The sequence below is a fragment of the Spermophilus citellus genome (genome assembly GCF_964194105.1).
Source record: "Spermophilus citellus genome assembly, chromosome: 17".
Classification (NCBI taxonomy): Eukaryota; Metazoa; Chordata; class Mammalia; order Rodentia; family Sciuridae; genus Spermophilus; species Spermophilus citellus.
The window spans coordinates 2,091,252-2,105,294 of NC_138199.1; the positions used below are offsets into that span (position 1 = coordinate 2,091,252).

The following is a 14,043-nucleotide window of genomic DNA, read 5'->3' on the forward strand; positions in this document are numbered from 1 at the left end:
GGCCTCGGGTAAGACTTACACTGAAAGGCTCAGCACTTTCTCTTGCCGTGCTGTGACGACCACATCGCTGGCGTTCCAGAAGCTTCGCCTGGTGAGGCTGCCCCACCCTCCACCCCATAGCCTCACATGGGAGCTCATGGTGTGTTTTTTAGTCCTCACCAGCTCTCTTGTCCATTTTTTTGCTGATATAACAAAAAGCCTGAGACTGGGTGCTTTATAAAGAAAAGAGTTTTATTTTGGCCTTCCTATTTCTGAAGGCCAGGGGGTCCAAGATCAGGGCGCCAACATCTGCTTGATATCTGGTGAGGGCCTCATGTGGCTTCAATTCATGGGGGGAAAACAGATACCTATAGAAGAGGCAAAGCATGAGGGGTGGCCTCAATTTTTACAGTCCATTCACGAGGTCACCATTCCAGCCCCATGAGGTCAAGAACTCGCCAACCCTGCGAGATGCATCACAGGGTTTATGAGACCTCTGCACCCCATAGGCCAAACCCCCCACGAGGAGAGGGGCCCACCTCCAACACCACCGCACTGAGGAAGTGATCCTCACCACGAGCTTTCCTGGGAACAGACCCTATCCAAGCCACAGCCCCAGTGTCCACGTGACAGATATGGGGTTTCTTTTTGGGATGAAAAGATGTTGGTGATGGTCCCATAACATCGCAGATCTGCTAAAAACCCCTGAAATGCACACTAACGTGGCTGGATTTTATGGCATGTGACTTGGGTCTCAAAAATGACTTTTCAAGGTGAGATAAAAAGAAACAGCTTTTTTTTTTTTTTCTAACATAAAAGACTAAAAGAACTGCAGGGAGAGAGAGACAAATTCTCAATTATTGCCAGAAGTTTTAATCTCTCCCTACTATTAATAGGTAGAACAAATAGATAAGAAATCAGAAGGATCTAGGAGCTTTGAATAGCACCTAGCTGATGTTCTTGGAGTACTCCATGGCAGAACATAGGCTCTCGTAGAGCGACACTGAACCTTTATCAACATCGGCCACATTTTGACACAACGGATATGCTGAATTAGATACTTTAAGTATGTGGAATTTATGGCATGTGAATTACATATAAAAAATTTTTCAGATGGCTAAAGATTTTAAAACTAACCCTGTTCTTCTGATGGGGTCTTGTAATTTTATCATGGATTGAGGACAAAAGTGTACGATACTTTTATAGGGCCCTAGGTCAAGCCCGCTATCTCGACCTCAGGTCAGCCGCCCGCCCACCCTGACTTGGCACCTGCCCTAAGGTCTGCTTATCTGAGTGTGGGTTCAGCAAGGGGCAGGTCTGGCTTGGAGATCTCCTGTTTCTGAGCTTTGGGTTTGATCCTGAGCCTGGGAGCCAGGCGGCTTGTGGAGTGTGGGGGTGGAGGGGCGGCAGCTGTCCATCCCTCTGGCCCTCTCTCAGCACCATCCGCTTCGGCATCCCCTCCACCACCCCCATATCCCCGCCTGCCCCTGTCTTCAGGATCACTGAACTCCTGGCTCCGAAGATGGAGATCCTCCTGGCTGCACCCTGGGCCTAGGAGAGAAGGCCTCCCCAGTGAGCCCTACAGGCAATTCTTCAGCCACAAGTAGTTTTAGATTCTGCTTCTGACATTTGTTCCTGATTCTGGTTTAGAAATGAAGATGCCGTTTTATACTTGGGTTGGCTTTATGTCCGGCCGGGCGGGCTGAGCTGCTTTTATACCCAGTTTTTTTTTTAGGAACTAAAATGATTTAGAGCAACAGTGAGAAGCCCTTGTATTTCCAAAGCGGCAGCTAACAGACCTAAAGGAGGACTCCTGTCCCAGTGTCCCCTGGGCTCAGAGGTGACACACCACACTGGGCACCTCCTCAGTCCCCAGCATTGGGGTTCACTCTGGGTGTTTGTTATGGTTTGGATTTTACGTGGCCCCCAAAGGCTCCTGTGTTGAACGCCTGGTCCCTAGCTGACAGCACTGTGGGGAGGTGGGGCCTCCTGAGAGGAAGCTAGGTCACCGGACACAATCTTTCTTTCTTTCTTTTTGAAAGAAAGAAAGCCTTTTTTTTTTTTTTTTGTATTTTATGTAGAGATGGGGTCTCGCTAAATTGCTGAGGTTGGCTTTGAACTAGTGATCCTCCTGCCTCAGCCTCCAGAGCCTCTAGGATTACAGGTGTGGGCACAATGTTTCTGGAAGGGAATATTGAGACCTTGGCCCCTTTTCCTTCTTTTCTTTGCTTTGCTTCCTAGCTGCCATGACAGGACAGCTTGGCCCCATCCCGTGTCCCCTGCTGTGATGCTCTGCCTCACCAGAGGCCCACAGCATTGGGTCCAAGCAACATGGACGGAAGCCTCTGAAACCAGCAGCCCAAATAAATCTTTCCTCCTGTTAAGCTGACTTTCTCAGAGATCTTGTCACAGGGACAGCTGACCCACAGGGCTGTGCCTTTCGTGGGGTTGAGAGTGGGGAATGCTGTGCATGTGTGAGGGTAGACGAGTTTGGGAAGTCTCTGTACCTTCTGCCGTGAACCTAAGATCACTCTAAAAAGTAAAACCTAAGGGCTGTGGCTCAGGTAGAGCACTTGCCTAGCACGTGTGAGGCACGGGGTTCGATCCTCAGCACCACGTTAAAAGAAAGAAAAGTAAACTAATAAAATAGAGTTTTAAAAAGTTGTGGGTTTTTTGGTTTTTTTTTTTTAAATCTAAGGGCTGGGATGTTGCTCAGTGGTAGACCATGTGCTTAGCATGCACCAGGCTGGACCCAGCACTAAAACAACCAACCAAAACCTTCACACCCTGAGTGAGTCCCTTTGGATTGACATCCTCATTTGTGTTTGGTATCATCAGAGTTGGGACGTTGGTCATTGTGATAGGTGGGTATGGTATCTCTTTGTTGTTTTAATTTGTATTTCCCTAATGGCTATTTGATGTTGAGCATCCTTTGAAGCAAATAGCTCTCTGTGTTTATTCTGTGATGAAGTGTTCAAATCTTTTGTCCAGTTTTTCACTGGGCTGTTGGGGATTGAGTTGCGAGAGTCCTTTATGTATTCTAGAAACAAGTCCTTCATCAGGTGACGTGTCTTGCAAACATTCTCTCTCGGCCCTGTCTTTTCTGAACAGTGTCTTCTGAAGAAGAGAAGTTTTGTGCTTTTATCTTTTATGTTTAGGTTATCATCCATTTTTAATTCATTTTTTACACAGTACAAGATAAAACTAGAGCTAATTTTTTGTTTATTTGTGTGGTACTGAGGATCGAACCTGGGGGTGCTCTGCCACTGAACTCTCTCCACAGCCTTTTTTATTTTTTATTTTGAGACAAGGGTCTTGCTAAGTTGCTGAGGCTGTGCTTGAACTTGGATCTTCCTGCCTCGGCCTCCTGAGTCCCTGGGATTAGTGGTGTGCACCACCACACTTAGTTAGAGCTCCTTGGTTGGAAAGGTCATTTTGATTGAAATGTCCTGGTACCTTGGGGTCCATTTGTGTAGTATTATCTGTATAGATCCTTTAATGGAAATGTCTCTCCTACTTTGAATACTTTAATGTAGAAACTATGTTACTATAGTTTCATAGTAACTCTTGAAATCATTGTGAGTTTTCCAACATTATCCTTCACTTAAAAATTTATTTTGGGGGCTGGGGTTGTGGCTCAGCGGTAGAGCGCTCACCTAGCATGTGGGAGGCCCTGAGTTCAATCCTCAGCACCACATAAAAATAAATAAATAAAATAAAGATATTATGTCCAGTTACAACCAAAAAAGAAATATTTAAAAAAATTTATTTTGGGGCTGGGGTTGTGGCTCAGTGATAGAGCGCTTGCCTAGCACATGTGAGGCACTGGGTTTGATCCTCATAAAAAATATAAATAAAATAAAGTTATCAAAAATTTTATTTGGGGTCTGAGATTGTAGCTCAGTGGCGGAGTGCTTGCCTAGCATTTGTGAGGCACTGGGTTTGACCCTTAGCACCACATAAAAATTAACAAAAGCATTCTGTCCATCTACAACTACAAAAATTTTTTAAAAACTTATTTTGGCTATTTTAGATCCTTTATATTTCTATATGAATTTTAGAACTGATTTGTCCATTTCTGTAGACAGCCTGGTGGGAATTTGATTACGGTAGCATTGTAGTTACATAGCTTAACAAAACCTTCTGAACCTGAATGAACACACACACAGTGCTTCATTAATTTAGATTTTAATTTCTCTCAGCAATATCTTATAGTTTTCATGGTACTGGTATCACTCATATTTTGTTGATTTTTTCTTTACTTCACATTGGGGATTTTTGGCATAAAACCTATTTTCATTTTTTGCTTAGAAAATCTTTTTTTTAATTGCTTTTATTTTTTAAATACATGACAGAATGCATCACAAATCTTATTACATATATAGAACACAATTTTTCCTTAGAAAAATCTTAGTGTTAAATACATATAACATAAAAGTTACCATCTTTACCAGTTTTAAGTGCATAAGTTTAGCCTATTTAATTTTTATGCTATCATAAATAGCATTTTTTAAAAATTTTTGCAATCTCTAGGTGAATAGAACTATAAGTGATTTTTGTGTATCAGCCTTGTATTCATCCCTGTTGCTAAATTGATAGCCTGGTTATTTCTTTGTAAATTATTGGAGGCTATTGAACTTCAGATGTAATGATAACATTCATTTATTTCTTTCTGTGTACCTGGCATTACTCTAAATAGTCTGCCTAGGTCAGGTTTCCATAATTATAATAAACACCTGAGATAAACCAAATTATTAAAAAAAAGGTTTTTTGGGCTGGGGATGTGGCTCAAGTGGCAATGCACTCACCTGGCATGCACGGGGCGCTGGGTTTGATCCTCAGCACCACATAAAAATAAAAAAATAAAGATGTTGTGTCTGCCGAAAACTGAAAAATAAAAAATATTAAAAAAAAAAAGAAAAGAAAGGTTTTACCTGGACTCCCAGTTTTGGAGGTTTCCATCCGTGAGTGGCCAGCCTGTGGCTCTGGGCTGCATGTCCTGGGGGAAGCATGTGGTGGAACAAACTCTCTTACCTTGTGACCAAGGAGCAACAGAAAGCAAGGAATTAGCCAGGTCCTTTGCAAGGGCCCCCAGTCACCCAAAGTCATGCTCCTGGGCCCCACCTCTCAAAATTTCCAAGTGCCACCTTGAGGACTAAGCCTTTACCCACACGGGCCTTTGGGTGACACTTCAGATATAAACTATAGCAGCGTCCCTCATAGATAAACTTTGATTCAGTCAGACCCACAGCATTCCGAGGAGACTGTCTTTGGAGGCTCAACAGTTTTCCTGTGACTCAAGTGTCATCGGAACCTTGGGATGGGTAAGGGCACTTAGGACGGCAGACTTGGAGTAAGGCCAAAAGTCCCTTTCCTGAGCACGTGCTGTGTGCAGGCGCAGTGCTGGGACTGGCATAAAGGAGCCAGTGAGTTCGTCCTGCTCCCTGTTACTGGGCATGGACAGCACAGCCTTCTGAGGAAGAGACTCGGTGACACAGGGGCAGCCTGTGGTCACAGCTGTGATCCTTGAGGCTTAGGAAACCTGAACGCTCTCTTCCAGTCTCAGGGCAGGAGAGCATGGCTGTGAGGGCTCCAGGGCCACAGTGGCTCTGCCACTCACGTGACCCTCAGCAAGTCACTAGCCCTCTCTGAGCCTCGGATTTTTTTTTTTTTTTAAATCTGTACAGAATCTGTCCACCACTGTGGTGTGTCACTTCAGTCAGCCCTTTATGCAGAGTGGCTCTCTCTACTTGTGGCCTGCAGACGGGCCCTGGCCCAAGAGGAGAGAAGCACAGAGTGCGTCACAAGACGGAGCTTATGTGTGACTGGAAACTTTGATGACAATTTGGACATTCACACTGCATCCAAGCCCATGGCCGTGACACAGTGAAAATTAACAAAACAGAGTAAAACTGACCGTCTCCGCAGATGGTTGGTGAAAACGGGGCCCTCGCCGCATTTGAGTCAGCCTTTTGTTCCTGGGACCAAAGTACCTGGCAAGAACAAGTTAGAGGAAAAAAGGTCTGTTTGGGCTCATGGTTTCCGTGGACCGAGTCCAGCTCCATCCCTTTGGGCCTGAGATGAGGTAGAACATGGGGATGGGAGAGCTTGGCAGAGGAAAGCTTCTCCACCCATGGCATCCAGGAGCAGAGAAAGAGGACAGGGGGCCAGGGAGGAGAAGGACCTACCCAGTGACCTACCTGCTTCCCCCAGCACGGTGCCACCTCCCAGTGGTCCATCCAGCCATCGGTGGGTCATCATGTGATCGCCTCACGTCAGATTGGTTATGTACACAGCTGTAGGAATGGGGGGAAGGTGCGTGCTTCATAGGTGGTGACGAGATGTAGGCAAGAGGGTGGACCGTGGCACTCTCCTTGTGTGGGCTCCAGGTTCCCACCTCCTCTACCCCTGCCTCCAGGCCTCCACATGTCCTTTCCCTGGCCTGGTACCTGGGAAGAGTCCTGGCCAGGTGGACGGCCCCTGGGGTCAGCCCACCCACAGTCCATCTGCCTGTGGCACTGTGACTTAACCCTCTCTGAGCCATCTAGTGAATCTGGTGGCATCCTGTGACTTTGGCCTTGAGGACTTCAGAATTAAAGTACCCTTTCTGTGGGGGCAAGGCTAACCCCAAAATGACCCACTCCTTCCTTTTGTACAATTGTTGATGGGTGCATCTGAGCAAGTGCCCGTCGAGACATGGTACCTGTCCTCAAGGAATCTGCAGTTCGGTGGGGCAGGTGGATAAGCATCAGCTAATGTAAGCCGCTGAGGCAGGAAAAAGCCTGACTGTGAAGAGATCAAGGCCATCATGGGGGTGGGGGGGGCACAGGGAGAGAGGCAAAGCTGGGCTGCACGGGGCAGGTGCCCGCTCCCATCTCTGCAGAACCTGCCCTGATCCCTGCAGATCACAGAGCGCCATGGTGGCTGGGGGGGGGGGGTGGTCAGTGGCCGCCCCTGGCAAGGCCCTGGATGTGCTGAATTTCTAGGGCTCTGGGGAGGCCTAGCACACTATCCTTCTGGCCAGAGGACAGCCACCCTCATTTTACTCAAGAGGCTATGGGACATTCGGACTGAGCCCGAATGTCTGCAGCAGGTCGGCAGCTGCCACACTGCACTGTCTCTGCAGCTCAGGGCTCCCTTGGCCCAAGCCACCAGCGCCGTGTAGCTGTTGCAACTTGTGGTATCTGTTCACAGCAGTCTGGGGGGAGGCATGGCCTCTCCTGCCCTCCTTCTGCTTAGACCTCCCCCTGGCCCAAACCCCTAGTCATGTGTGAGCTGAGGTGCAGAGATCTAGGAGGATGTTGGCTGTCCAGGTGGCTAGACAGCGTGAAGCAGGGCAGAGCTGGGCTGATGGGCAGAGCTGGGATTGCTCACTCAGGATGTTCCCAGGGAGCCCGGTGGCTGCTGGGTGGTGGGAGGGCACGCCCCTGTGGGAAATCAAGAGGGTTACCAGGAAAGGGAAGGGCCTGCGCAGAGCCCACCGTGGCCAGGGTGCGTGTGGCTTGCCAGGCCCGAGTCTTTCCCTGCCCTGTGAGTGGGGGCAGCCATCACCCCCCAGCACTTTAGCTTTCCCTGTCCTGCAGACTCCTGCCCCGTCTTCCTCAGCACCCGGAACAGCAGCTGCTTCAAGTGCTCACCCTTTGCACTTGGGTGGAGGTCAGGAGCCCCTGTGGCTTCTCCCGACCCCGCAGACGGCTTCTCTGTGACCCTTACAGTGTTCTGCCACTGACGGTCTGAATGCACCTGACCTGAACCCCAACCCACTAGAAGCTCCCCAAGGGCAGAGCTGCCTTTTGTCTTTCTCAGGCATGTCAGGGAGGAAGCAGGACCTGTGGGGCACAGCACCGGCCAATGTGGCTGTCCTTTGTGGGGGCATGTAGCCCTGGAGGCACTGGGTCTGGGTTTGTCACAGCCCTGCTGCATTCTGACTAGAGTGGGGACAAGGGACACATGGCCCCCAAGCGCCAGCATCCTGGATCATCTTGTCCCCCCTGCATAGAGCTTCTGAGAGCTGGCCCCTGGTTTCACCTCCTTTTCTTCTTAGTGCTGAGGTCCTAAGCTGTCCCCCCGCCTTGCGAAGGGCCTTTACTGCCCCAGAGCTGCCTGATGTCACTTTGCTCTCCTCCCTCCCCGTTGGCCTCCAGTATGCCTGGGTCGAGAAGCACTTCGGTCCCGACTTTCTGGAGCAGATTGTGCTGACCAGGGACAAGACTGTGGTCTCCGCTGACATCCTCATAGACGACCGGCCGGACATCACAGGCAAGTGGCCTATGGCAGGGAAGGTGCGGGTGGGCCGGCCTTGGGAGTCACGTCTCCCTTCTCCCCAGTGGTCACCCCTCAGCTGCCTCCTCGCCCCCTGCCTGCCTACGCTGTCCGCAGGAGCCTTGGGGAGTCACCTCGCATCTCCAAAGCCTTGCCTCCTTCCTCATGGAGAGCCAGGACCTGGCTCTGATTTTCAAACCTTTGTTTTAGTTAATGCCCCCCTCCCACCCCCAAACACATTTTTTTTTCCTCTCAGAAGCAATCTGGACTGAGCCTAATGTATGTCAGGCAAGCAGAACATGGTTTCTCTGGCTGAAGGTGTTTTGGAGTTGCATTCGTCCCTTTTGCTTATAGATGCCCCCCTCCCCCAAATGAAACAATAAACCTGATTTTTGAAAGAAGAGGACAGATCATTGGTTCACGTAGCTGAGAGGGTGGGATAGGAGAGCCTCGGGCCCAGCTGAGTCAGCCTCCTGCTCTCCGGGCCCTGCCCTGGCCTGGTCTTGCCAGCATCTGCGGGCAGGGCTCTCTCTTGGTTTCGGTCATCAGTAGTTTAGGGTCGTGGGCTGCTCTTTTGGACACCCCCAATAGGAAGAGACTTTTTCTTTCCTAATGGCTTTTGGAACTGGTTCGGGAAACATGTCCATCTCTTCACCAGACCTCTGTGTCCAGAGGTCCATGGGTGCATTCACCCTGACTTCATGGGTGGGGCCAGCCCCTCCCAACCATGTGGTTTCCCAGGGAGACCCAGGGTCACAATTGCCCATGGGGACTGTGACCTCCAGGAGCCCAGGGGCCACTTGGAGCAGGAGGAGGCCTGTGGGAAGGAGCTGGTGGGGGACATAACCTGAAGGGGCAGATCCACCAGCAGCACCCGTGTGGACAGAAGGATGGAAACTCGGGGGCACATGGCCAACAGCTGCATGGTTGGTGCCTGCCTGTTCCTCCCCCACAGGCCAGCGCTGGGTGGCTGGGCACAGAGAGGGCAGGGCAGGCTGGACACCTGGCTCAGCGCAGACCCTGCCCCGGCAAGTCGGATGCAGAACACTGTCTCAGTTATGAGTCGAGCGCTTCACACACGCGGCACCAGGTGTCTGGCGTGAGGTGCTTGTTGGGTCCTCGTGCCTCCTATGGCAGGCTCTTGCGCAAGCACCCTTTACAGGAGAGGAAACTGAGTCATCGAGGCGCGCTGCCCGCCTGAGGATACTCAGGATCTGGTCCCCGGCTGCGCCCTGGGGCCCCCGGCCTCTGAACTGAGCTGTTACTTTCTCGCCCACAGGGGCAGAGCCACACCCCACCTGGGAGCACGTTCTCTTCACGTCCTGCCACAACCAGCATCTGCAGCTGCAGCCCCCCAGCCGCAGGCTGCACTCGTGGGCAGACGACTGGAAGGCCATTCTGGACAGCAAGCGGCCCCACTGAGCTGGACTATGCTTCGGGCTCCTCCATGGGGCCCTGATCTCAGGGCTTCCAGCTCGGGGCCAGTGGGATCATGGGGACAGTGCTGTGCTGGGCCCCCCCAGATGTCGGGGTCACGATGACCTGCTGCATGGCCCCTCCCTTCCCCGGCCCTGCCAGGCCTTAACCTGATCTTGGGGCAGGGCTGGGCGCCCTGGAGCCTGGGACAAGGCAGTTTGGGCTGACCTCAGGCACTGGCCCTTAGCTGCCAGGTGAGGAGTCCAAGCCACTCTGCAGAGGCCCTCTGTACCCTCTTGGTAAGTTCCCTGAGGCATCAGGGGTACCCTGGTTCCAGGGTCACAGCCCATCAGCAGAGGGCCAGGAACGTGACCGCCAAGGTGCTTCCCGGTGGGCATGAGCCCCTCACCGCCTCAGCCATGGCGCCCCGCGTCCCACCTGGCCTCTCCGAGTGACCCCACATGTATTTAGAAAATCCTCAGAGGGTTCCAGGGGCCACCAGGCTCCATCCTAGGAGACAGCTCTGGCCGTGCCTGTGACCAGCTCCGAAGCGTCTCCCTCCCCTGTCCCCGGGGCCCACTCAGCCCAGGAGAGTCAGTAGGCTTGAACGTTTGCGGAACAGACGAGAAATAAATGCTGTTCACATATGGCCTGAGCTGTGGCCTCCTGTAGCCCCTGCCCCACGATCCTCTGGCGTCTGGCCCCCGAGGGAGCCCTGCTGTGTGTCGGGGGTCCCACGTGCTGACGAGGGGCAGAGGAGGGGCACAGCTTCCCCCGTGCTGGGCCTCCTTAGGTGACCTCATGGGGTTCAAGGTAGGACGACCCTGATGTGGCAGAGCTGGCAGCCTTGGGGGTGTCCTTGGTCTACCCACCCTGCCCTGGCCCTCCCTCCACACCTGCCCTGTGCCCCCCCTGGCCCACACAGTGGGGTACAGGGCTCCCTGCCCTACCCCTCCCAAGGCCAAGCTCCTGCAAGCTCCCAGGAGCTCATGTTAGAACCTTGGCTTTTGTTCCTCTTGAGCCCCTGGGAAGTGACAACCTTGGGGGCCTTTGTCCTTAAAGAGAACATAGGTCGTCCACACCCCTAATTTGTCCCTCTGGACAGGCCTTTCGGGGCTGCTCTGGGGAGCGAGGCCAGGTGGGAAGGAGTGCAGGAAAGGCACACCCCGGGCCAGGTGAGCTTGGTGACTTCCCGGCTCTCAGGGTCTCATGGCTTAGGGAGCAAGGGCCCCTCTGGGCTTGGCCAGTCACAGCTGTCCATGGTGCCACATGGCAACTTGCAGACTCTGTCCCTACCTGGGCTTTAGCCCTGGGACTGAGGGAGAGGCTTGGCAGGTCATTCTGACCAGTAATCAGTTGGGGCTATGCCACATGCTCCAGAAGCCACCAGGCCGAAGGGCCATGTCCAGAGGAGTCCAGGGCTCAGAGGCCCAGCTCCCCAGCTGCTCCTAAGACGCCCTACTGCTGTAACACAAGGTGAGTCACTTTCTTGTGTTTCCTGGCGGCTGGACGTAGCTGTCTTCCCCTCCACCTGCCCATCACCTCTCCACGCTGCCTACAGCCAAGTCCTCGTTGAGGGGTGGGGGGTCCTCCAGCCCTGGGCGGCCTAGGACCTTACAGCCTCTGGCCACGGCAGTGAGAGCACCTTCCCCAGGACTTGGCCCTCAGGGCTTTGGTGTGGAGAGGGGCTGTCGTGCTCCTACCATGTGCTAAACCCAAGGACACAGCAGTGAATGAGGTGCCGCCAGCCCTGCCCTGAAGACACCGTGACCATAACTTGGGGAGCAAACAGCGACTCGCCCTCTTTCTGCCATTGAGAGAGAGGAACAGACCTGTGGCTTCCTCAGCCCTGTCTGGTGTTCTCCTCCTCCTCCTGCCCAGGGTGGACTTCACACAGGGAAGCCTGCAGGTCTTGCATCTGGTCTCCAGCAGTCCTTATCTTTGTGCGGAGGACATGCAAAGCAGTGTCCACTGGCCCTGGGTGAGCGGGGAGAAACAGAGGCCCCTTCTGTTCACACATGTTGGAAAATACTTAAGAGCAGAGAGGGGCGGCCTGGTCCCCTCTCCTGCCTGAAATCCCTCCTTGCCTGCAACCCAGGGGTTTTTGTCCAGGGCTGGGCTGGCCCAGCTCTTCTGTCTATTCCTACAAAAGCTACAGCAGGAAAGTTGGGCTCCCAGTCTTTCTGGACGCTGGCTCCTCGGAAGCCCGGTCCTTTGAAAATGAACGTGGCCCTGAGTTTTAAAACCCAACCCCACAGCTGCTGCGTTTGTTCTCTGCTCAGCCAGAGTCACTCCCCCAGGTGCAGACCCTTGAGCTGCTACAGTTTAAGGGAGGAGAAATAACTGCAGGGGAGAAGATGCTGAGCCATCTCCAGGTGGCTGGCTGGAACGAGGACAAGTGGTGGGGAGCAGGAGGAGGGGCCCCAGAGCTCAGCTCCAGGGTTGGCCCTGACACAGGCTGTGCCACTGAGGTCTCGGTGGGAGGGAGGGGAGAGCCCTCGGTTGCAGGGACATGTTGCAGGAGAGACTGGGGCAGGAGGTGCAGCCTGGCCAGAAATGCAGGGCGTCGGACACTGCCACGCCTGAGTGCTGCTGCCCACAGTGTGCCAGGAAGAACAGGGTGCCCGCAGCTGCCGGGACCCATGCCAGGACCCCAAAGCTTCACTGTCTTGTCGGATTTTACCTAGTTTAGGAGTCCACTTCCCCACAGGGGAGCTGAGCTTGGATCTGCCTTGAGACAAGACCAACTGGTCCTTGCCTTGGGGACACCTGGCTGGCCACTGGTCCCTTGCCTTGTGACACCTGGCCAGCCTCTTGACGGCTCTGCTCTTGTCAGACATGGAGATTCACCCCGTTGAGTACTGGAAGCCAGGTGCAGTGGCATATGCACCTGTAATCCCAGCTACCCTGGAGGCCAAGGCAGGAGGATCACAAGTTCAAGGCCAGCCAGGACAACTCACCGAGACCCTGTCTTAAAATTAAAAAAAAAAAATTCAAAGAAAGGCTGGAGATGTAGCTCAGTGGTAAAGGGTCCCTGGAACCAATCCCCAATACTGCAAAAGAAGGAAGGAGAACAAAGAAAAAATTTGTAGGTCAGAGGTAAGAGTGCTTCCTAGCTTGCATGAGGCCCTGGTTCAATCCCCAGGACTGAAAAAAATGGAAGAAAATGGAAGAAAATGAAATATTGGAAATATTCAGAAACTCTAGGATGGGAGCCCCTAGAAGGAGCCACATCCCCTCGGGGGAAGAGGATGGGGAGTCTGCCATGACAGTAATGTAGGGGGCAGGTGGGATGCCCAGGCCATACTCACAGGCGTGAAAGAACCTTGCCTCTGCCTTTTGGTCCTGGCAGGTGACAGAGGCATCCCACTCCCGGGCTGTGGGGCAGGCCGCTCCGGGGTATGGGGCAGCAGAGACCCAGGTCTTTGCTTTGGTCAGCCGTGTGCAGGGAGGGCATGTAAGGGGCTCAGGGCCCCACTTCTTGGTCTGGTGGAAATACCGCCCGTGCACAAGGAGCGTTGGTCGGGTGTCCTGCCCTCTCAAAAGGCCACAGGGAATTGCTGGCCGACTATTGAGCTGTTACGACATCACTTGCCCCTTACTGCGCACTTCTTCCACGGGGTGCACGTCCTGTTGGGGATACCAGATAAAGGCAGGAAGTCCTCCCCGCTGCCGTGGCGCGTGGGTCTCTTGGGCTCAGGTGGCCCCTCCTTTGTACAATGACACTGTGGAGGCTCTGGGAGGCAGCCAGCCCGTCCCAGCATCTGGTGGCTCTTCTGCCAAGTCCCTTCAGCGCTAGCCTCTGTGGACAAGTGGCTCAAGTTCACGACAGAACCGGCCACAGCTCCCCAGCTGTTCCCTGCCCCGTAACAAGCACTGCCCACTCCCTGCCCGGGGCCGCGTCCTTAACTCCCTCCTCCCACCTCTCCAGGCTCCTGCCGCCATCACAGGTCTGCCAGTGGAAAGGCCTCCCGGCCAGGCACCAGACTGCCACGTGCCCGCGTCAGAAATGCAGCTCAGGCCTGCTAGTGAGCAGAGCTTGTGCCCAGGGAGCCCAGGCGTGCTTTGGTGCAGGGGACTAAGCAGCATGTCCAGAACCTTCTCCACCTTCCTGGTTCATTGGACCCTGTCTCCCTTTCTGTTCTTTTTCTCTATCTCCCTTTGACTGGCGAACTCTTCCCCACGGCAGAGCAGCCGGCACCAGCATCTCCAACCCAGGCTCCATGCCCGGAGCCACCAGCTGGGCTCCTCAGCCACAGCAGAAGCATCACAGATAGGGCCCAGAAGGACGAGTGGTCATATTAGTGGCAACTGCAGTAGCAGGATCTGTGACAAGGGCTTTGATTTGTGCCTAACAGCCTCACCGCTTGAGGCTCGTCGGTGACT

General features: G+C 53.3%; 1 protein-coding gene across 1 annotated transcript in view; it reads left to right on the top strand.

Moving 5' to 3' along the window:
* The window catches only part of NT5M (5',3'-nucleotidase, mitochondrial), a 32,134-nt gene extending 21,858 nt beyond the window's left edge, over positions 1-10,276 (top strand). The window contains exons 4-5 of the mRNA XM_081272771.1: positions 8,124-8,238; positions 9,521-10,276. Coding sequence (XP_081128897.1) covers positions 8,124-8,238; positions 9,521-9,663 — 258 coding nt within the window. The 3' untranslated portion in view covers positions 9,664-10,276. The remainder of the gene's footprint in view (positions 1-8,123; positions 8,239-9,520) is intronic.
* The last annotated feature ends 3,767 nt before the right edge of the window (positions 10,277-14,043 follow it).